We start from the raw sequence: 24,461 nt of genomic DNA, 5'->3' as shown, positions 1-24,461 counted from the left end.
GTCCCAGGGCGTCACCCATGCTTCTGACCAGCCAGCTCTAAACTGGGGGTTCACGTGACCCCCTCCCTCAGGTTTGATAACCTGCCAGAACAGCTCACATAGAAAAGAGCTTTCCTTGCTCTTATTGGTTTATTATACAGGATACAACAGAGAAACAGCCAAATGGAAGAGATGCATATCGCAAGGTATGTAGGAAGGGGCGTGAAGCATCTTTGCCTTCTCTGGGCATGCCACCCTCCCAGCACCTTGAGGTGCTCACCAACCTGGAAGCTCTCCAAACTTTGTCTTTTAAGGATTTTAAAGGAAGTTGCATTACAGAGGCACGACTGATTGAATCAATGGTCACTGGTGATTAACTCGATCCAAGCGTCTCCCCTCCCTGAAGGTCAGGGGTTGGGATTGAAAGTTCCAACCCTCTAATCAATCTGTGGTCTTTCTGGTGACCTGCTCTCCTCCTGAAGCTCTCTAGGGTCCCCAGCCACCAGTCATCTCAGTAGCATACAAAAGACACTCTCATCACTCCAGAGATCCCAAAAGTTTTTGGAGCTGTGCGTCTGGAACTGGGGGTAAAGACCAAATACATTTCTTCCATGGTATCACAGGTTATTAAGCAGATCCTTACAGAAGAAAGAAAATGAGCAAGAAAAACACGATTTCAACTCTGCTCCCCAAATCTAAGCATGTTTTCTCACTTTTGCTAGGTGAGCTGGTAGAAGAGCCCAAGAGGTTTTTACAGGCCGTGAAGGGATGGGGGGTGGGGATGGGGGTGGGTCTCACGTCAGAGACACTGCTGTGATGCATTCTTTTTTTTTTTTTTTTTAGAACTAAAAAAGGAATTTGTTTATTGAGGGCAAGGATATGCAAGCAATATAAAAATCAGAAGCTTATCTGGCTTTAATTGACTACTCTTTTTCTGCTTCTCAAGGTGGGGTTGGATTTTATTTGTACATTTTCTAAGGGTCCCAATCTGCTCAGGAAATCCTTATATGGGGGGAAGCCGTGGGGCAGATTCCTTAAGCAACCCTGTATGAGAATTCTTATCAAGGTGGGAGCAATTGCTCAATGCTGCCTATTTCTTTCCCTTCTGCTTCATGTGTACTACAAAATAGTCATTGCAAGCGATGGTGAGCCCAGCGATTAGTGAAAAGAAGCTCTGGAAGCCCACTTTGCCATCTCGGCACTGGTCCAGGTCCTTCATTATTTTGTCCACAGCCAGAGGGTCTTTTTGATTTTCCAAAAATCCAGAGAATTCCTTTTCCATGAGTACTCTCAGGTCTTCCTTTGTCATGTAGCCTTTAACCCCAGCAAATTTGTGAAATGTGAACATCATGGTTTCCATGGCGTGTTCCATTTGAGAGGGCATTTTGGTGAGGTCTGTTGAAACCTTGGCAGGAGGCGCGGCAGAGACGCTCAGCTGGCAGGGACGCGCAGTCCTGCTATGATGCATTCTTAAGCTGGGCGAGGTCACCACAGCTGGCATTCTGAGCCACAGGGGCACACTGGGGTAAAACCAAACCGTGCCCAGGTGGACATGGAGTTACTTTAAAAAGGGACTGAGAAAGCCAGCTGACATTGCTCTAAAATCAGCTTGAGTTTATGGGGCGTGCCCTTCTTTGTTGCCCCGTCTGGCTGTACTCCTGAAGCCATAGGTGGGGGCACAGGACCAGCCTCGTGCTGCAGCGAGAGATTCTTGCAGCTGCAGCTGCTGAACGCAGCCCCATCCACTTCTTCCCACCCGCCCAGCAGCCTGGGATCCAGAATGAGATGCTTCCCCAGCCACCTGGACTTTCTGCTGTGCTGCTACATCAGTTTCCCGGGAGTCACCTGAAAGAGAGATGTGCTTACTCAGCAGCTCATGAAAGGAGTGGAGAGGATTAGAAAGAATGCACTGAATGCAGCCTTGGGTGACTCAGGTGGCTCCCGAGAGAGCAGGTCTGTAGCTCCTGCTTGGCCACTAGTGTGTCAGGCTGTTACTTCAAGCACATATGGCCCTTCCTTTTTCAATTTCTATTGCAAGGCTTGGCTTTCGTCCCTTGGTTTGAAACTTTATCATCCTTACTGGACCACAAGCTTCTTGGGGGCAGGTGCCTCATCTTATCATCATTCAGTCCGTTGTGCAGGAGGGCAAGGCTTCCCTACGGTCATCGGTGTCATCCCTGAGGGGCAAGAATTGGTTCTTGGGAGAGAAAAATATTCTTATGTTTATATATAAAGCACAGATGTACATATAGTTAGAGGAGAGATTAAAAAAAAAAAAAAAAAGCCTGAGAAACCCTGGAGAAGATAAAGAAGTCAGAATCCCCATCTCTCAAGATGGAGATCTTAATTCCTTTCCCTGTCCTGTTGTGAGGGCTAAATGAGATAATAGGAGGTGTGGCACACACCAGACACGCAACAAATGTAAGATCTATTCACTTTGGTGGCCATCTGAGAGTGCCACTCTTCCAGAACCTGGTCTTTCCCAGTCTCTTTGGCTGCTCTGTCAGCTGCCTCCCTGTGCCCTTGCCCATTGGATGCTACAGGCACAGGTAAAGATGCTTGTCATTTGGGTTTAGCAGGCCTCTGTAATTCACAGGTGAGGCAGGGCCATATCCAGCTAGGAGATGTAGCCCTCGGCCCCCCTCAGCCACTGACCACATAAACACAAAACAGTCCCTTTCCAGGGCCACCTCTCTCCCTACTGGCTGGCCGTCTCTCCTCTGCATCCAGCCGCATAGAAGACAGGAGGGAAACTCTCTGACCAGAGCACTCTCAAAGGTCTCCTGTGATCAAAAAGACAGATAATAAGTGTTGGGGAGGATGGGGAGAGATTGGAATCCTCACGCACTGCTGAGAGGAATGTAATGTGGTGCAGGCGCTTTGGAAAATTGTCTCAGTCCCTCAAGTGGTTCAACATAGTGTAAGCATATGGTCCTGCAAATCCAGTGCTAAGTATATAAACACCCAAGAGGAATGAAAACATGTGTCCCCACAAAAACCTGTACACAAATGTTGATAGTAGTATTACACATAATAATCCAAAATGTAGAAACAACCCTAATGTCCATCAACTGATGAATGGATAAACAAAACATAGTCTATCCATACAATGGAATGCTATTTGGCAATAAAAAGAAATGAAGTCTTGATACATGTTACAACAGGGGTAAACATGATACTAAGTAGTTATTTACGTGCTTGTCTTGTCCCATCTATGGGAAGAGCTCCAAAGACTTGCCTTCCTCATCCCTGTTTCTCCACTTACCCAGTACTTGTTCTGGGGCGTGTTAGAGTTTAGAAAATTTTTGCTGGATTAAATTGCTAATTATCACTTCCCCTGTTCCCACCTATACTGAGTCAGCACTTGTTCGAGATCACACAGCTAGCTCCCTTTAAATGTTCTCATTCTAAATCTAAGTCTTGATATACTATTAAGTATGCTGTCCGACTTGTCTGTTTCATACGCCTCAGGACCTAGTGCGCAGTGATCCTTAGCAGGTGGGTAGAAGATATTAGCTGAATGGATGATTTAAACAATAAAAATGCTGCAGGAGCCCTGCACTATTTGAAGCCTGCCTTAGCCCAGAGGATTACTGTTCAGAGTGACAGGAGAGAAAGACCAACAAATCCTTGTGTTCCGTGAGCTTTCCTCCTCTCAAGATATCTGCCCAGGTTTCTGTCTATGTGGATCTGGGAAATGATATTAACATTTGCAGAACCTTAATTGCTTGTCTCAGGAACGAAGCAGGTCTATTTATATGTCTATGTTATATTTATTCATTCAATGAATAGCTAGAGGCTTACCAGCTATGATCCCTGGCTCTGAATATATAAAAATGAAGTCAAGGTCCTATTCTTAAGGAACAGACTTGCTTTTACTTTTTCTTTTCGTTAGCTTGAGAACCAATACCTAATAACTTCTTCCTTTATTTTTTTAATGTTTCCCACCAAGCCTAGAATAAACTCAGCTCTAGACTATTGCATAGAATTGTCATAGGAGTTCTGGGTGCCAGTCTTTTACTTTATTTTTTCTAATTGACCCTCGCTCACTGTGTGCTCAACAGCAAGTCAGGTGGCCTCTCTGTGCCTTGGTTTGTCCTCAGATCCATGGGGTATCCTCTTACCTTCCCTGGCTCTCAGGGACAGTGTGAGGGTTGTGCAGGACCGTGGATATTGAAGGGGCTTGCAGTGAACAAAGCTGGGTGGATGTGTCATGCATAACTGTCATTCCGCCCTGGGCTGTCATCACAATTTGAAGAGAATCTGGACCGAAGTCAGAGAAAAGAGAAAGCATTCTTATTTCTCACTCAAAACACCGGTCTTTTGGGACACAGGTTTAAATGAAAACATTTAAAAGCAGTTGTGTGATCTTAAACAAGTCATTGCTCCTTCCTGAGTCTAAGCTTCCTCATCTGTGAAATAAGGCCGTGGGACTAGATTGACGGGTTTCAAACTATGCTCCAGAAAAATCCTCACTGGGAAGAGACTCTTCTATCCCTACATCTGCAGCTGCAGGCATAATTTTTTTTTTAAATTTCTCCCTCATTTTACATAGTTGGCTTCATGTAGGTTTTCGTTCTTTTCTTTCTATTTTTTTTTTTTAATAAAAAAATCCTGGAGCTAAAACAAAAGGGAAAATACACCCTACTGCTAAATAATCTGTAACAAATATCCTCTGGCTCTGGCCACGCTGCTCACACACATGTGGACCCATGTACTACTGCTTAGTGGGTGTGCATTCCTCCTGTGTGTGTTACGTGTGCAGGAGGGCCTCTGGGTACTGAATTCCTTTGTAGAGGAGAATTGGCGTTGATCTGCAGCCTGCACTGCACTCAGAGATGACCATTTTTCATAGCAGCATTCCTGAGTCTGAATAACCTTTGGCAGCTGGAGTCCGGGAAAGAATTTCAACAACCGGTCCAGGGAGAACCTCTTCTTCCAAATGCTGGAATATATTTTAGTTATAGGTGACGGGTTGCTGCGGAGCAGAGGGTTGTGGGCACAGCGCCACCTTGTGGTTCCTGTGGTCACTTTCCGGAACAAGACCTGGCTGGTCTCTGTGCTAAAGGCTGGCTCCTGGAGGGATGGGCTCCTGCAACCAGGGATTCTGAATTTGCTGGGAAGGAGCTTCCTGAGACTACAGCCTGAGTCGAGCCCAGGTCTCTTCCAGGCAGGAGACCCAGCTGCCTGACTCTGGAGCCCTTCTCTGGAAGCCACCACCCTGCTGAGGCCTGTGAAGGCTACGGGGTAGATGTGTGGTTGCTGGGGAAAGTATGCTGTTGCTGGGAGGAAAGTGTCTGGATCTGGACGATGAGTGCAAAGCCTGAGAGGCGATGAGATGACTTTCACAACTGACTCGGCTGAGGCCAGGTTGGGAAGATGGGCCACCAGGAGCTACATAGAGGGTGGGTAAGAGTTGGCATCTCCCTGTCCAGAAAGAAACTGAGGACTCATGCAAGGAGGAGAGGACTGTATCTAACACCCTGACCTCACTCTGACCCCAACCTGTGGCCTGAATGAACCCTCTTGCCCTGCCCCTCTCTCCCTGCTGGGAAGATAAAACAAACGAGACGTAAGAGTCTAGCCCAGTGCTTGGCACGTGGAAATTCCTCAAAGGCTCCCTTGCCTGTTCCTACCCTCACCCAGTCTGTGGACTAGACCTTGGGGTGACAGCCATGAATCCAGCACAGCCAGTGTGGGAACTCACAGCCTGGTGCAGCACCGTCTGGTACGAATATAACATGAGCCACAGATGCCAACTGCTTCTTTATCTACAATTTTCTTGTAGCTACACTGAAAGAAAGGAAAACAGGTGAAATTATTGACACTTTTTAATAATATATTTTATTTAACCCAATATCTTGTCATGTCAACATGTAATTAATTAAAATAAAGTCAGCAATGAGACATTTCATAGCCTTGAAATTCTGTGTGTATTTCCCACTTGCAGCACGCCTCTCTCTGCCCCTCAGTATTAAGAGGTTGCTGGAACCTTCAGGGCCCACCCCTGAGGAGCTTCTTTTCTGCTACTCGGTTACGCATGTGTCCTCTGGCCCAGCGCACGTCACTCCCTCACGTGGGACTTGATGTCCTTTTCTATGAAATACGGGGCTGGACTGCTGCCTTCCAACAGTCCCTGAGGGAAGCATTGCCACTATGAAATGAGGCCTCACGCTGACCCTGCCCTGCCTCCCTCAGATAAGAGGGACGTCAGTTATTCGTGCCTGTTGACTGGCGGCCCTGCCTCCCCATCCCAGCTTCCTGAGGATTGCCAGAGACGTCCTGACTCCACCCAAAGTCTCCAGCACTGAAGACGCTGCTGCCTCTCTAGCTCCCAAAGAAGGAGTCCCCAGTGCTCCTCCGGGGGCTTCTTACCTCTTTCCTGGGCTCAGGAATCTCCTGGGAAGAAACCTGCGGTGGGCTCCTCAGACTTTTGGAGCTAGACAGAGTCCCGGGCTTCCCCAGCACCCTTTGTAGAGGTTGTGGAGAAACTGTGTGAGGCTGAATTCTGAACAAGAGACCCCACCTCTATAAGCCTCTGAGGCTCAGCCAGGTGCCTGACCCTCCACGAGGGCCCGTTCCCGCAGCTTCCTCACTGTGGGGGCTCAGGACTCGGTCGGCTGAAGAAGCCCCGCTCAGCGTCTGCACACACCCGGAGTCTGGCTGCACGGCCCCACCCACCCCACAGCCCTCCTGAGCAGGGGACATTTCCCAGAGCACAGCTGTCTCCATGCCTCACTCCCTTCCTGTACTTTGGGACTCAAACTGGCTAAGCCACAGGTGATGGAGACCATCGGTCCACGCCTTTCTGATGAGGAAACTGCAGCCCAGAGAGGAGGCATGTTGTCAGGTCCCAGGGCTGGTCAGCCGCAGAGTTTCCTGTCTCCCAGCATGGGGCTCTCCCCTCCCCTGCCTCCATCCTTCCCATCTCCAAACCATGCAGCCCATCTGCCCCATTTGCCAGCTGCTCTGGATCTGTCATGGGTAGCCGTGGATAAAACCACTCGCGCTCAGAAGACCCTGGGTGGGCTGGACCCTGCAGCCCCCTCAGCATCACCCCAGCTCTTCAGGTACAGCCCCCTTCCTCACACACGGTCTCCATTTTCTGGCCCACCCCGAGCCACGTCACTTCCCCAGAGGGCATCGCTCCTTCTTGCCTCCAGGCCTGTCCCCCAGGCAGCTCGCTCTGCTGCAAACTCATTCCCTTTCCCCTCTCTGTGTGCAGCCAGCACTTCTCATTCTCAGAGACAGGCCCAGACATCACACCGTTCACCCTGCTTTCCGCAGTCATCTGGCTTCCCCAGCCGAGCTTGTGTCTGGTTTCTCCCAGTGTATCTGGGGCCTGATACAGTTTAATGGTGGATGTGTGAACAAGGTCCTGGATTTTGAAATGTTCCTGTTCCCCCTCCCCCAACCCTGCTGGTCTCACCCTCCCTTGCATCCCAAGGTGTCGTTTCCCTGCAGGAAGGGAGCTGACCTGTGGCCAGCCCATGGCCAGGTGGGGCCTGGGTGGTCTCTGGTAGCCTGGATGGTCAGCAGAGCCCTGTTCTTGCTTCCTCCTGGAGAGCTTGTACCCACTGGCACTCTGCAAGCTGCCCAGGAGGTGGCGCCAAAGTGCTGCCAGTGACCACCTGATGGGCGCCTGGAGCCAGTCCCCTCCGCAGGGCCAGAGTCTATACTGGGCTCTGCTCCCTGACAACCAGGGGGCCGCAGGCTCCTTGACCGTGAGGGTCAGGAAGGCTCCGTTCATCACTGCAGCCCCGTGCTCAGCGAGGCTGGGCTCTGAGTCACCCTTTGTACCGCTGCTCTGCCCAGGGCCTGGCACCGACTCTGCGGAATGGAAGGGACTGACAAGGTCCTGTGCACGTCCTATGCTAGGTTTCTCATCATCACAATGCCTTCATTGTCCTAGTTTTGGAGGCTGGAGCTGACAGGGACCTCCGCCATCGTTAAGAACCCGTGTGCCTGGAATGGGTTACGTAGGCGTTTATTGGGACATTGACCCTCAGGGTCATAACCCTTGGGGCGGCTGGGGTGGGCCAGGAGGGTAGGACTCCTTGAGCCAGTTGTCCCCGGTAACAAGCAGCCTCATTCACTGTACAACTATTATTAATTTTTTGCATTTGCTCGGTGTGAACATGGTTGGGAAGTAGTGCTCTAGAGCTACACTGTCCAATACGGTAGCCACTAGCCACAGATGACTACATTTCAATGAGTTAAAATTAAATAACATTTAAAGTCCAGTTCCTCAGTCACATTCGCCACAGTTCAGGTCCTCAGTAGCCACACGTGGCTGGTGGCTACCCTACCGGACAGCATAGAAACGAACATTTCCATCACTGTAGAAAGTTCTACTGGACAGCTCTAGCCTAGTGCTTGCTCTAGACTCTTTTCTGGATAAGGTGTACCTTAGAAGCTCAGAAAGTTCTCTGCTCTCTAGCACACTGCCTTCCACTGCTATGGTTGTTGCAAGGCAACAGAGACATGGAGTCAGACAGACCTAGGATTGAATCCTGACTGCCACTTGCTTGTGTTGTGGCCTTGGAGAAGGCATGTAGCCTCCCTCGGCCTCTGTTTTCTCGTCTGTGAGATGGGGATAATATAATGCAGCTCCCACGGTTATTGGGAGGATTAAATGAGGTAGGGCAGGTGAGTCACCGGACTCAGTGCCTGGCACTCAGTTTTATGGCCTGACCACCCCCCACCCCGACTTCATCTACTTGTATCCACTCACCCACAAGCCCTTATCACTGGTCTATACTGCGTCCAGACCTGTGTCAGGTTCCACAGCTTATTCACAGGGAGCACAGGGCTTGATTCTAGAAGGAGACTGTAACCTAGTGGGAGGGCAAGATAAGTGCCGTGAAGCAACCTGAAAACAATTCTTAGGCAATCATGGGCACTGTGTCATCCAGTGATACAGGGCCTGATGGGAAAGGCACCCTGGGGGCCGGGAGGTTTATCTGAGAAGGACTCATGGGGGAGGGGTGGGAGTCCAGCTGGTCTGGAAGGCGGCGCAGGGCGTGGGCGGGCAGAGCCGATGGTAGAGAAGCGGCAGAAGAAAGGTGTTGTGGCAGAGGAAGGGCAGGAGCATAGACAGGCTCAGAGGTGGGTCAGGGAGGGCCTGAGCTGACGCCCAGGGAGGAGCCCCGCCGAGGCTGTCCTGGAGAAACCAGGAGGGTTTGCTGAGAAAATCACTCATCTCCCAGAAGCCCGGCTGAGTTGCTTGAGTTTGATGAAGCTGGTGCTTCCCAGGCAGGTGGGGCCTTGAGCTGCGATATGGGCAGAACTTGGGGAAGATTGTGCTGAAAGTGCCAGTAAGAGGGTCTATGCGGGAGATCCTGAAGGGGGTGACTGGCAGTGAGGTGTGACACCAGAGGCTTTCCTGGGGCAGCACGAGGCACCGTTTACCAAGCGTTGTTAACACGCTGTGACCTCACATTGCTGGGTCCCATAATGGCCAGCAGAAACGGCACTTGGTAGCCCTGTGCAGGAAGTCCACATCTAACCGGGAGTGGCAGGGGGTGGACACCCAGAGGAAACAGGATGGAGGAAATGCGTTTATAGCATAACAGAATCTGAGCCCCAGCTCCTCATTCAGGTGAGAAAAAGCACAGGATAGGGGCTGGAGGTAGCAGTAAGGAGAGAGGAACGTGTCTACAGAGAGGCCTGGTTATCGGGGCACAAAAGCATCAGGCAGGAGCACACACGTGCACATGCCTGTATACACACACACACACACGTCCGCGTGCATAACTCCGCAGTTTACACCTGCATGCTAATCACACCCAAAGACCCTTAAAGAAACATGCCTACGCACATCTGTGCAAGAGCACGTGCGTGCATGTGTACGGGCACACATTGACACACGTGTGTATATCCCCGTGTTCTCCTCCATCCTGGCCTATCCTTCCAGGGCTGGAGCTGGTGCTGGTGTTGGGTTTATAGCAACCAAGCCAGGAAGCATCTGTCCTCCTGGGCACTGAGTGTATTTCTGATGGAGCCTTCTCCAGGCTTTGCTTGTAAACACTATTTATTTTGGAAAGCCACTTCTCTGTTTGCAAATAAAAAGTTGGGACATGCGGTATTGGATTTCCCTGATCTGACATTAACCTAGAAAAATGTGCTGGCAGGAACAGAAAATGCAATGCCCCACTCTGCTGGCAGGCACAAGTGAGCTTCACTCCTCTTGGCTTTGATCACAAAGGTTAAGATGCAAGTGAGGGGGGCAGGGCTGCCTCCCCGCCCCAGTGGCTCTCCTGTTGCAGAGCTGAGGGGAGTGGAGACAGTGCCTGGGGGCTTCCCGCAGGCCCCTGTGCTCATGGCCTTGAGGAGCAGGCTGGCAGGGGACTCAGAGCAGCTGGGGAGGGGGCTCTGGAGAGGCAGCCTATCAGAGGGGCCCGTGACATGGGCCAGCATGCAGACAGGGAGCAGCTCCGGCACTTGCGAAACATGGATGGGGCCTGGCTCCGGGGGTCCCCAGAATAGTCATCAAGGAAACAGGCAATGCAGCTTCAGCTCTGGGTGCAGTTTGAAGTGGGTTCCTGTGGTTGGAGAAGGACAGATTTCTAGGAGACCGAGCTGGCAGGCCCAGCTGCAGGTGAAGGTCATGGTCTGCTACAGACCTGAGGGTGAGCCTGGGTACTGGTTGCATAGAGTGGAAGCAGAACCTGAAAGAAAGGTCCATCACAGTGGGAACATGAGCCCCCAGGGTCTCCTTGGGGGCACTGGCTCCTTGTCTGATTGGCATCAAAGTACACCCAAGAAGCAAGATGCAATCCATTGCCCCAGCCAAGACAGAATCTCTCTGAATCCCTCAGCGGAGGCGGTGACTTAATTCTGGGCCTGTTGAGACCAGGGTTCACATTCTGCCCACCTTCTCTGTGGCCACTCATGAGGATGAAGTGACATCAGAAGTGTCACGGGCCCAGCCTGGGCCAGCGACAAAATAAGTGCTTAATAAATTGGACATCACATCCCAGGTTCACCACTCACTAGCTGTGTCGCCTGGGACAGGCTACTCATCTGTGCCTTAATTTCTTCATCTGCAGAATGCAGACGATAATAAAACGTACCTCACAGAGCTGCTGGGGATTAAATGAGTTAATACACGTAAATCAGTTTTGAACAGTGCCTGACCCTTAACAAGCACAGTTACTGTTCACGATGATATTAAATATTATTCTTAATAATTTATTCATGAATTCATACACTCATTCATTCAATGAGTGTCAGATACTGTTCAGGCCCTGGGAATACAGCAGTGAAAAAGAGACCATAAACACTGGTGGCGAGAAGGAGGGCCCCCCAAAGACGTCCATGTCCTAATCCCCCAAACCGGTAAGCGTGATATGGTACACGGCTAGGGGAATGACGTTTGATAATCAGCTGACCAGAAGATAGGGAGAGATCCTGGATCACCTGAGGGGCCCTATATAATCATGACAGTCCCTGAAGATAGAAGAGGGAGACAGGGGTGGCAGAGGCAGAGGGGACGTGATGAAATAGAGGTTGGAGTGAGGGATTGTGGGCTTTGAAGATGGAGGAGAGCCACGTGCCAAGGAGCGTGGGCCGCCTCTGAAAGCTGGAAAAGGCAAGGAAACAGATTCTGCCCTGGAGCCTCCAGTAAAGTAGGAAGCTCTGCCCTTGATTGTAGCCCAGTGAGACTTCTGACCTCTAGACCTATAGGATAATAAATCTGTGTTGTTTTAAGTCTCTACGTTTGTGGGAATTTTGTAGCAATATGATTACTAACACACACCCTCCGTCGGGGGCTTACATTCTCATAGGGGAGATAGACAATGGGAAGTAAATTAATAAACACATGGTGTGGGGGGTGGGCGTTTCCTCTCGTTCCCATGGGGCGGTGAGCCAGGCTGCTGAGCACAGACGCAGCAGAGGGAGCAGGGGGCAAGACCGGCTGGACGGGGCTTGTCAGCCTACGGTGCCCCGAGCCAGGGGTGCCCACTGCTCCTCCTTGTGCACCCGGCGGAGAGGCCTGAAGGGGGTGCTGCTCTGTCCCAGCGTGTCTAGGCTCTGGTCTGCCGCACAGCCGGGGCTGGGCTCCTGGGCTGGGGCGGGGCTTGCGCGCCGTGTCGGGTTCAGGAGTGGGTGGGGCCGACCGCCAGAGGCCGGGAGCCATTAGCTTGTCCTGCTGGTTGGGGAGATGAGGACTGCGATTTGTCAAAGTGAGTCAGGAGTGAAAGCCAAGGCCAGGTGGCCGACTGGGTAAGAATCTCTTGGGTTTCTGTAATCACCAGCTCTTGACAGAGCACAATAGGGAGCTCCCCGAGTCCTCCCATTAGGAGGCCTTAAAACACCACTCGGGCTTGGCTTTCATCTCTCCTGGCTGCTTACCGAAGCCTTCCTCTTTCATCTTCAAGGCCTTTAATTAGCAGCCTGAGCCCAGACAACGACCTCAGGAGATGACTGAGGCCTGGGTTGGATTCTGCCTCCCTGGCCCCTCCCTACTCAAGTCCCTCAAGTTTCTGCTGCATCCTGGAGCTTACGCTGAGCAGGGCCAGGAGGTCTTGAGGAGTCCAGCCCGCTACCAGGTGGGGTACGGCTCACAGACCTTGAACGGGTGGAGACTTGCGGCCTCTGTTCTGGAATTCAGGTTGTACACTGCATCTAAGGGGCATTGTCCACATGATAGATGCACACAAATTTATGTGGGAGCACACTGATGGCACAGAGACCCTGGGCCTCCAGATAGGTAGCAGGGGAGAAGCACCTTTGACCTGAATTCACAGTGGCACTTGGGCCTGTGCAGAAACTCAGCACAGACTTGTGTGTCCTGTCCCACCTGCACTGCAACTGCCTTGTGCAGTCTTACCGCCTGATGCCGTTTCATGCCTGATTCCCAGGCTCCTGAGCCTTTGAACCTGACATTGTTGCCTCACCTGGTGGGGGTGGGGGAGGAAGGGGTGGAAGAGTGTGTGTGCTGCTGGCCACAAGTGTGCCCCGTGGTGCGTGTGTACGTGGAGCCAGGGGTGCTACCCACCAGGCAGAGCCATTCAGGTTATGCAGAAATATACTAATTTGATCTTTCATTTTTATCCTGAAAAAGGGACACCTTTTCCCACTTTGCACTAGGGTGCCACATGGGCCCGCCAGGTCCTTCCCTGGCTCATGCGGACACAGCCTTTACCGCCACCACCCACGTGGCGAGGACTCACCCTCCACGTCCCTGGGTAAAGTGTCAGCTCTCTAGTAGCTACAGCTCTGCTCCCAGGATCAGCCTTGATCCGAACCCCGACTCTTACTCACCTTAGTCTCTTAACCCTGGGGCTGGACCCAGATCTGTGGCCCTGCCTGGTGTCCTCTGTGTCCGAGCCCCCTGCCTGCAGCCCGCAGCCTACCTGCCTTTCAGGGTGCTCAGCCGGGGGCAAAGGCAGCATCTGCCTGGGCAGAGCAAGCAGAGAAGTGAGTTGAGAACACACTTCTGAAACCAGACCTAGCGAAGAGGTGGAGTAGAACTGGAGAGCAATGTGCAATATGGCATCCTTTGACACCGTGACAGCGGTCCCACTCCAGGAAATTTGTGCTGAAGACAAAATCAAGGATGTGTGCACAGATTTTAGTTGAAGCATTGTTTGTTCTAGCAATAGTTGAAAATAAACCAAACGTCCATCAAGAAAAGGAGTGACTGATCACAGGCAGCCCTCTGCTGTCATACACAGTGAGTGTTCCCAGAAATTTATCCAAATGTCAAATGTTTGAAAGTTGGACACCTGCTTATTTTTAAAAGCTAACAATGGCTCTTGAAGTTAGTTATGAGAGATGTTTATATTCCCCACTGGCCCCCAAATTAAAAACATTATCAAATCACTAAACACGCCTAACCTTTTAGACACAATCTTTAATCATATGTGTCTTAGTTTGGGTTTCTCCAAAAGTAACACCCGAGACAAAAAGTTGAATGCAGGCAGTTTATTTGGGAAGTGACCCCTGGAAATGCTGATCTGAGGGTGGGGTAGGGAAATGAAAAAGGGAAGGAGAGGAAGCCGAGAAAGGCGATTTTCCCAGCACGTTACCACTGTGGGCAACTGGAACTTACCTGAACTGGAGGCTCCGGGAAATCGTGCAGAACACTCCTCTCCCGAGGGGCGGGGGGAGCTGGGGTGTTTATCCGTCACCCCCCATCAGTCATTGGCTGCAGCTGCTCCTGAGGGCATGGGCTTCCCAGCACCGGCCAGAGAAAGCCCTGCCGCAGAATCTCAGGGGCTGGGGCGGGCAGCCAGGCTGGAGTGCACAGAAATGGGGAAGGCTGAGGGGAGTCTGTTACAGTATGTGTCTAGAATCTCTGCGTTTCTTTAATCTGTTCTGTAACAATTCAACCTACAGGTGGCAAAGAAATCCAGAGGATGTTCATTCGAGAGTGAAGATTTCCTGCCTGACTTCCCATCTTTGTCACAATTTAATAATCACGAGCATTGACATTTCGACATTTCTATTTCTCACTGGTTTTTATAAAATAGTAAGTACCAAATGCAACCTCCAATTAAGGGCACAAAGAATCACAATAACGGCCAACACGTGTAAACACAGGCTGTGGGCTAGGTTTGCTTCACCCTTGTAGCAGTGCTATGGGGAAGATATTATTACTGTTATTGTTGTTTTACAGATAAAGAAATGGGGACTCAGGGAGGTTAAGTACTTTGCTCAAGGACATTACGGGGCAAAGCCTGGCCATCTTGCTCCAGAAGGCATGCTCTGTCCATGTGGCTGCTAGAAATGGTTCCCCGGCTGACTGATGCAAGCCTGAGCGTGGCACAGGACAGGGAAGTAAGGAGTGTCAGTATTAATGTACATAAATGTAGATTTTTCAAACTTGGTTATATCAACACCATGGGGGCACAAAATAGTTTATGACTGCAGTGGGTGCAAATTTAAATGTTAACTCAGTTGGGCTAGAAACATTGTTTCATCATTCCCACTGCCTGAAGTGAGTTTTCTTTTAAGACATTTCACCAAATGAGGGAAATTCATCTCAGTCAGCTGGTGGGGGGGGGGGGGGGGCTGCCTTGACCCTTTCCCAAGGGACTGGGTGGTGTTTAGTGTCACCTCCTTTGGGGGGTTGGGTGGGAGGTTGCGTTGCCATTTGTTAGTGGGTCCCTGTGCACACCATCTCCCTGCATCCCGCCCCAGAGTCCTCTTGGCAGGGCTGGCTCTGGAGAAGTACTTCCATGCCCCTCAGAATCAGGAGCATCCCTACAATGTTCTGGCCACGTTTGAAGACCTAGTTTCCCTCTACCTTCTGAGATTAATGCCTGCATCTCTGTGAGACCACTGTCATGCCCTCCCCCCACCTCTACATGTAGGGACTCTGCCTGGGAGAGGGAGGGGAGAGAGGGGGGACTAGAGCGGTAGCCCTTCCTCAGGAAACCAGCAGCAGTTCAGCTCTTGTCCTGGCCCCTTTATTTCTCCTGTTCTCCTTCAAGGAAAGCTTTTTTTCTTTCTTTCTTTTCTTTCTCTTTTTCTTCCTCCCTCCCTTCCTCCCTCCCTTCCTTCCTTTCCTCCTTTCCCTTTTTTCTTTTGAGACTGAGATCAACAGCTTTGCCAAGCGACTGTCTACCTCCAAATCCAGTGTATTAGACAAGAGAAAGATTCCTTTCTCATCCTACTGCTCTGGTTATCTATTGCTGCATGACGAACCACTTCCAAAACAGCCGTATAAAGCATACATTTTCTCTTGGTCTAGGATTGCCAGATAAAGTACTACAGATATTTTAACTGTAAATACTGTTCCTATTTACCTTTAAAGTTAAAAACATTAAAATTTATCTTTAAGTATATATGGATAAAAATTTAACCCTGGTTAAATTTGAATTTTAGATTAGCAATATATAATTTTTTAGTCAGTCCCATGCATATTTGAGACATACTTGTTTGTCTCAAATTTGAGACATACATTTGAGACTAAAAAAACTGCTCATTGTTGATCTGAAATTCAAATTTAATGGAACATCTTGGTTTTTTTTGTTTTTTTGTTTTTGTTTTTGAAATCTTGCAACCTGCTCCATGGCCTCACACTCTCCCCTCAGGTGAAGTCTCACCCTCCAGGGGTTTTCCATGCAGTTAAGGACTCTCACAGAGTAGTAAGGTAGTCAGGCTTCCTACCCGGAGGCTCCCCGGAGGCTCTGAGACCTGGCTCTGAGAACAGGAAGTGGAAGCTGCCAGTCTCTTAAACCTTGGGCCTGTCAACTGGTGCATATCACTTCCACCTTATTCTATTGGTCAAGCAGTCACAAAACCCACCTGGCCTCCACAGGAGGAGACATAGACCCCACCTCTTAAGGGGAGCAGTGGCAAAGAATTTGCAGTCATCTTTAATCTGTTGCACCCACTGAGAAGGAATAGATTTTCGGCCACCCCAAAGCTTGAATATCGTGTGTATTTCTCCCTTCCAGCATCCCTTTCCTAAGGCAATGACAACAGCTCATTTCAGCTTCTTTCTGGTTGGGAGAAGGGTCCCGGGAAAAGAGGATTTCAGAAGGGTAGGGGAATTGTGGTTAGTGTTTCATATATGATTTCTCCATGCAACAAAAAATGGATAGAGTTGAAGAATATATAATAATTCAGAAAGATATTAATAAAATGTTAAGTTTAAAAATCAGGTGACAAAAATGTATTTACAGTATAAAGTTTTTAAAAAAATGTTACTATATAAATGTTGGATAGCTATATGCAAAAATATTATCAGTGGTTTATCTGTAAAAGGTGTGATTCTGGCACATTTTAATCTTTATGCTTATATATGTTTTTGATATTTTATAAAATGAATAGGTATCACTTCTTAGAAAAAAGAGGTTATCATAAAATAAAACAAAAAGCAATCCACTGTCCTCCTAATTATTAACCATTTTGTTCTTTGTACAAATTCTGTTGAGCATCTAGCAGGTACCAGTTGCTGTTCTACACACTGGAGATTCTGCCATGAACAAGCCAGCTAAGATCTCCTCCAGAGCCTCTGGACAGAGCATGGCCCTGCCAATGCTTTTATTTTGGACTCCTGGCCTCCAGAACTTGAGAAGATTTTCTGGGTTTTTGTTGTTGTTGTTGTTGTTGTTGTTGTTTTGTCACCCAGGTTGTGGTAATTTGTTGCAGCAGCCATGGGGAACTAATACAAGCCCTTTATTCCTTGCATCTTATTAACCAAGGATGTAGATTCCATTTTGGAAGTAGGCAATCTAATTGCCCCCACTTTACAGATGGGGAAACTGAGATTCTGCAAAAATCAGTAGTTTGCCCCAGAACCCACAGAGCGTGTCTTCCACAGCAGGGCCAGGACTCAAACCTTGGTTTCTCTGTCCCTAATGTTTGGCCTGTCTCCATGATGCCACAGCTTGTAGACATGGGTTTCTAGCAGTTTCTATTAAGTATCATACAATTGTTTCTAGGGTCATCAGTCCCTGTCCTGCCTATCATCCTGCAGTGACAAAGAAACCAGCCCTGAGGGCCTCTCCATGTCAGGAGCTCCCCCTCCTCTTGGTTAATGAGGAGGAAAGGGTTCTTGCATCGGGCCCTGCCTTCTTTCTTTGTCTCTAACCGGCTGTAAGTCCATGCTGGGATGAATGGGATTCAGACAGGTGTTTCCAAGTGTGCTGCTGGTAAGCCCTCTACCTCATTTCGTTGAGGCCAGGGTGAAGCCAGACCTCTCTCAAGAAACCTCAGCCTCTCCTCTGACCAGGCAAGCAGTGAATGCCATTGCTTTCCTTTCTTTACAAATTTTTTTTTCCAGATTTTAAAATGAATACATGCTTTTTGGGGAAAAATAAAAATGATAAAAACAAAATAATGAAGGACAAAGAAGAAAATAGAAATGACTTATAGGCACCAGCAGTTTCCTATTTATAAATGTACAGAAGGAAAAAAAAAACTATACTCAGATATGCATCTAGTTATGCTGCATATATAGATACATACATTCACAGAACAAATTCAACTGTTTAAAAATGAACACTTTTACATAGACTCTTTTTCCTTTTGGAGACATCTGGCCCGAAGAACAATTTTTGCACTCTAAGCATTTCCCGAGGTTGTTAAAAATTCTTTGTAAATACGATTTTTTAATGGCCGCATACTATTCTATCAAGTGGATCACCACTTCCTAATCATTTATTATCTATTACTAAGCACTCAGATTTTTTTCTAGCTTCTCAACTTAAAAAACACTGTTATGAGCATACTTGACATAAGACTTTGTGTCCCTTTCTTTTTATGCTCTTGGCATGAAATTATTGGGTTCAAAGCTATAAACATAATATTTTACAGCTTTATTGAGGTATAATTTACAAAACATAAAACTCACCTATTGTGAGTAATTCAATGATTTTTAATAAATTTTTAGTCATGCAATCACCTCCACAATCCAGCTTTAGAACACACTTGTCACCACATTTCCTCAAGTTCTTTTAGTGTCAAACTCACTCCCACTCCAGCCCCAAACAGCCACTGATCTACTTTATGTATAGATTTGCCCTTTCTGGACATTTCGTATAAACAGAATCATACAGTATGTATTCTTTTTCTACATGGTTGCTTTTTCTTAGCATACTGTTTTTGTGATCCAGTGATGTAGCTAGAAGTAAGACTTTGTTCCTTATTTTTTTTTGCTGAGTAGTATCTCATTGTAGGCATATGCCACATTTTGTTCATCTATTCACCTGTTGGTGGAAATCTGAATTGTTTCCAGTTTGGGCCTATTAAGAATGATTTAGCTATGAATATTTGAGACATGCTTTTGCCCATTTCTCCTAGGTGGATACCTAGGAGTGGGTCATATGGTAAGTTTATGTTAAACTTTTTTAAAAAATCACCAAATTATTTTCCAAAGTGGCTACATCATTTTACCTTCTCACTAGCAATGTATCAAGGTTACACTTGTTTCACATCCTTACCAACACTGTCATTTTGACTATCACCATTCTAATAGGTATGCATTAGTATCTCTTTATGGCTTGAATTCACATTTTCTTAATGCCTAATGATGTTGAACATCTTTTCATGTGCTTCTTAGCCATTTGTGTATCTTCTTTGGAGAAATGTCTATTCAAATCTTTTGCTCACTTTTTAATTGAGTTTATTGTTCTTTATACATTCTGGAAATAAATCCTTTATCAGATATATGATTTACAAATCATTTCTCCCAATCTTTGGCATGTCTTTCATGTTTTAAATGATGTTTGTTGAAGAGCAAAAGTTTTTAATTTTGATAAAGTCCAATTTTTTTTTTGATTACCTTTTTTTGGTGACTTGTCTAAGAAAGCTTTGCCTTACACAAAGTCACAAAGATTTTTTTCTCTGATGTTTCCCTCTAGAAGTTCTTTTGAAAATAATTTGAAAATGATTTTTTGTTTTTTCATTTTGAATATAATCCATGGTAATTTTTAAAAGTTAGAAAATATAGATGAACAAAAGGAAAAAAAATACAGATCACTCATAATCGAACTACCAGAGATAAGCCACCATGAGTGTTTTTTTGCATATGTGTGTATTGGTTACCTGTTGCTGTGTAACAAATTATTCCCAAGAATTAACAGCTTAAAACAACACACATTTATTATCTCAAAGTTTCTGTGGACTGGGAATCTGAGAGCACTTTTCTGGGTACCTTTGTCTCAGGATCATTCACAAGGCTGCAATCAAGGTGTCAGTGGGACAGCAGTCATTTCAAGGCTCGATGGGGAGAGAATGCGTTTCTGAGCTCAGTCGTGTGGCTGTTGGCAGCCCTCAGGTCCTCGCTGGCTGACGGTTGGGGACATCAGCTCCTTGCCACATGGGTCTCCCTGTACAGCAAACCACAGCATGGCAGCTGGCTTCCCTGAGAGGAAGAGAAAGAGGGAGGGCGCCCATATGGAAGCCATAGTCCCTTTGTAACCTTGTCTTGGAAGTGACATTCCGTCATTTTGCTCCTTGTTCTATTCATAGAGGTGAGTCACTAGGTCCAGCCCACTCCCAAGGGGTACGGATCACACAAGGATACGAGCCCTAGGAGGCGGGGATCACTGGGGACCGTTTTAGAAGGCTGCCACAATGTCCTCGTTCATTTTCTGTTTTTCTTAAGAGTTAGATGGTGAATGTTTACCTGTGAAACATACAGATGCAGGGGCCCCTTTCCAGATCCTAGATTCTACGGGGTCAGAATCTCCATGGGAACTGCCTCTCTCTGTAAGCTTACCTTTTAAAAACTCCACAGGTCACTCTAACAGGAGGCAGGGTTGAGAGCCACTGGCAAATATAAGATAAGTGGATGTTTCCCCACGTGGATGACAACGGTGTATAGTGCTGAGATGTGTGTTTCTCCCCTCAAATAGGCTTAAAGACAAATGCGCCTCAGTTCCCGGTGTGGGGCTGCCAGGCCTGTCCCTCTGCTTCCTGGGAGCCGTGTCCGAGGAGCCGTGCCTGGCAGTCATGACCTTCCCTTCTAGGGGCTTCAGGGGAGCTAAGCGGGTGGCGGGGGCTGCTTTCCTCAGTGTTTGGCCCCAGGGCAGCTCTGACATCAATTCATCCGTCCAGAGGACACTTTTAGATGCAAGCCTGCTGGTGTGAGGACTTTATGAGAACAGGAATCCCTGGCTGTGAAATTGCTGGCATTTCATGATGTGAGAGAAGATTTACAGCCTCCATGCTGTGCTGGGCTGTAAAACCAAGCCCAGCAGTTATGCAATCAAGCCTCTGAGGCAGACAAAACGCAAGGAAGTGGCAAGTGGAAATAAGGGAAGCCATAACCCCACTGTGCCTGAGACCCCCTGGCCCCAACCATGAACCCACAGTGGGGTTCAGGTCAAGGTTCCTTCAGCCGCATCCGCCTTCTGGGGAGGCTCATGCAGTAGTCGTTAAGGAACAAATGGGCAAGTAGTATTATGTGAGATCATGGACTCAGAATGGAAGGGGTTTCAAAGGTCCCTACCTGATGTAACACCTCCCTTGCTAAGAGGCCATTCTGCTTTTGCTTGATATTCACCCTACGATCCAAACCAAAGGAGGTACCCAGAATGTACTCTCCCATAACCATATTTAAATTTTTTGTATAATTTAAAAATATATTTTTTGTCCTCCCCACTAAAATGTAAGCTCCCTGATAGCAGGAACCTTGCCTGTCTTGCACTCAAAGTAATGCTGGACCACAAATAGGTTGACAGGGGAATTGGGAGAATGGATATTTGGATACTTCTGGGGGTTGGGAGGAACTCACCACCTTACAGGCCAGCCTGTCTTATGACTGGATGGCTCTTGGCTCTTGGCTCTTCCTCAGCTGGTGGCCATCTACCTCCATGTAGCCTCCTTCACGGTCCTCAACTGTAGGGCCCCCTCTGAACAAGCCCCCTCCTCTTCCCCACTGGAGCCATCCAGAGATGTGAAAAGATTTGAAAGCCACCTGCATGCTCTTTAAGATGAATGTCACCATTTCTTTCGGCTTCCTCTCACTTATCACTGCCATCCTAGCCATTCTCCTCCAAAGGGCTCTAATGGGTCACTGTCCCTCAATAAGTTAGGTTAACTCTTTTTTTAAAATAATTAATTAATTAATTTTATTGGCTGTGTTGGGTCTTTTTTGCTGTGTGCAGTCTTTCTTTTTAGCTGCGGTGAGTGGAGGCTTGTCTTCGTTGTGGTGTGCGGGCTCCTCATTGCCATGGCTTCTCTTGTTGCAGAGCACGGGCTATAGGTGCATGAGCTTCAGTAGTTGCAGCACATGGGCTCAATAGTTGTGGCTCATGGGCTCTAAAGCGCAGGCTCAGTAGTTGTGGCGCACAGGCTTAGTTGCTCCACAGCATGTGGGATCTTCTGGAGCAGGGATCGAACCCGTGTCCCCTGCATTGGCAGGTGGATTCTCAACCACTGCGCCACCTAGGAAGCCCCAGGTTAACTCTTTTGAGACCCTTAACAAGTCTTGGCAGTTTGCAGATTTTGAGACCCTTCTTTCCCAACAAACATTTAGATCACTTCTTCATGCTCAGAGTTTTTAGGTAGAAAAAGAGTCAGTGGACTTAACTAAGGATCAATGCTTTAAACCACTTCCGACTCTGCTCCTTTGCTCAAATTTTTCCATGAACAGCAGCCACAAGTAGGGTCCCCCAGATTTAGCCAGGGAGGCAAATGGCTCTATTGACTTTTTCTCCACCCCCATAACTGTTAGGACCAGGGTGAGGGGTGTGGAACCGAAGGCAAAGTGAATTGTGTGGTGCCACCATGCAGAGGAGAAGGGAACTAGTGCTTTCACTCCATCAAGGGCAGTGCTCACTTGGTGGAGGGGTGAGGAAGTGGGGGGCTTGGACCCCTAGGGGATGCTACCAGAGTCTGAGATGGAGGGGATGTTGCATTTGAAAATGAATATACAATATTCTTATTATTCCCATAATTTAATCTTCAAGTCAAAGTTCAACAATTTTCTTGCCTGGTGGGGAGGGAAAACGAAGTGCCCCAGCGTTATTGGGGAGTGAGTTTATAAAAGTCGGGAAACTGGCTGGCACTCTGCATCTGCTCAGCTTCCCCGAGTCTGGGGCGGTGTCCCCACACAGATGTTCAGCTGGGATGTCGATCCTGACCACTCCTCCTCCTGCTGACCTTGGTGGTGCTTTCAGCCACAGGTGCAGGACCCCAAGTGCACGAAGGGAGTGAGCCTCACTCGGTCTCCTTGGCGGGGTGCTCTGGAAACCCAAGAGGGAACCACGTAGCTGGGCTTAATAACCAGGCAGGGAAGGGCTGGTGGCTGCAGCAGGCATCTGGCCCATGTCAGTCACTGCTCTGACCTGAGTCCCAGGAGGTCCTTAACCCCTCAAGATGGGCCTGAAGCCTGAACAGGTGAATGTGTGGGTGAAGTATATAAGATTTCTGGATACTGATTTGCAGGTGACAAAAAGGAAGGGAGGAGCAAGGATGATTTAGATCCACTGCTTGGTGATAATTTTATTCATTCATTCATCCATCCATCACTCACTCAGTTAACACCTGTTCTGGGCCCTCACTGCAGCCAGGCCCCATGCTGCTTCCTTCTCCATCCTTCTCTCTTCTTTCTAGCAGTCCCACCCTCCTTCTATAAGGAATTTGGGGAAATTCCTAAAGAAAATAAAACGAAGTGCCCAGGAAAAGCCAATTGTGTATAAATGCTATTTAATTTTTCAAAACAATTTTTTGGAGAAAAGTCCACATTCTCATCAATCAATCTACAATCCAATAAAATGTCTCCAAGTCATTTCTCATTTCAAGTCTCTGCACTACAGTATCATTCTGAAAATCATCCTGGCTTGACCTATTTTACAGGGGAGGGTTGAGGGGAAAGGGGTTTGGGCAACAGCTTCATTAAAGAAAGGAATAGAATGGGTTTCATCATCCGTGGAACCCTGGTTGGGCTGCTGAGATTCCGATAACTGTCAATGTCACTTAGAAGGAAAAGGTAACTTACAACCACACACTGTCACAAAGCAAACACACAACAAACAAAAACTTAGGAGGTTGGTTGTTTGGGGGCTTGTGAAGACCTGCATCTGCCGTTGCAAGGAAGAGAGAAGCCCTGTTCTGTGCATGTGGCCAGGTGAGAATGTGAGGTGTCCGCTCTGGTAGGTGAACTGCTAGATTTGGGGGGTAGGTGAGGGCCTTTTCTACCAGCAGTCAACCCCTTGACACCCAGAGCTTAATGCTGCCTGTCCACTTGTGGCTCACCTGGTCCACACATGGCAGGCCCCCCCCCCCCGCCCAGGGATGAAGTCAGTATTTTACTTGGAAGATGTTTATTACTCCTACGTACTGCTATTAACTGGAGCCCACAATCAGCGCATCAGGTATTTAGTGGACGTGCTTGGGGACCACGGCCCACCAGTTCTTCAGCTCTCGCTAGTTTCTAAATCCTCGTTTAGGTGCAAACCTCTTTGTGCCTCAGTCTCCCCACTTTTAATGTGGGTGATCACACGGTGATTAACCCCGGGAAGCTCATAGCGGCCACAATTGTGTAAACAGTGAGCAGTTCAGAGTGTTCTGCAGGCCCTCGCATGGTTCCGAGAGGTCTGTGTCACTGGCCTGTGAAACCTGAGGCCCGAAAGGTGATAAAGATGGGAGCACATTGTACTTGCCACCCTGGTGCTTGGGGTGCCTGGGGTGAGCGCCACCTGCGCACGCCGTGTACCCTGGCTTTGCAGCTCCCTGTGTCACTTGGGGCTGGCCAAGGTCAGCGGTCTCACCCGCTGGGGACATTTATAGCTTTAATTGTGGCACTGAGGGCCACAATGCCTCCCTCTTCTGGTCTATTTCAGTCAGAGTCAAGTTCAAGAGCAATGGGATCCCACAGTGGTGGTACGTGTGCAGCCGGAGCCCTGCCCCCTCGGCAGGTGTCTGAGCACATGGACTTGGCTCCACCAGTGCCGTGCTCCAGGGCCAGCCCTGCCACGAACTGCCCTGTGCTCTTGGGGCTGACTCTCTGCTCATGCTATGACTCCATCCCCCCATCTCTAAACTGGGGATTAAAAGTATCTGCCATATAGAGT

The 24,461-nt window shown here is 48.4% G+C and overlaps 1 protein-coding gene and 1 long non-coding RNA gene across 2 annotated transcripts; one reads left to right on the top strand and one right to left on the bottom strand.

The window, feature by feature from the left end:
* Positions 1 to 1,069: 1,069 nt before the first annotated feature.
* Positions 1,070 to 1,396, bottom strand: LOC130829479 (protein S100-A10-like). The gene has a single exon (XM_057696032.1). It carries the CDS (start codon positions 1,361 to 1,363, stop codon positions 1,070 to 1,072), a length of 294 nt encoding a protein of 97 aa, XP_057552015.1. The 5' UTR covers positions 1,364 to 1,396.
* Positions 1,397 to 12,104: 10,708 nt separating this feature from the next.
* Positions 12,105 to 19,089, top strand: LOC130859892 (uncharacterized). The gene is made up of 4 exons (XR_009055342.1): positions 12,105 to 12,207; positions 13,584 to 13,660; positions 14,326 to 14,458; positions 14,606 to 19,089. It is a non-coding gene; the product is annotated as an uncharacterized LOC130859892 (long non-coding RNA).
* The last annotated feature ends 5,372 nt before the right edge of the window (positions 19,090 to 24,461 follow it).

This window comes from Hippopotamus amphibius, chromosome 9, assembly GCF_030028045.1.
Source record: "Hippopotamus amphibius kiboko isolate mHipAmp2 chromosome 9, mHipAmp2.hap2, whole genome shotgun sequence".
Classification (NCBI taxonomy): domain Eukaryota; kingdom Metazoa; phylum Chordata; class Mammalia; order Artiodactyla; family Hippopotamidae; genus Hippopotamus; species Hippopotamus amphibius.
The sequence above is the reverse complement of the archived record's forward strand: the minus strand, read 5'-3'. Positions and strand labels throughout refer to the sequence as shown.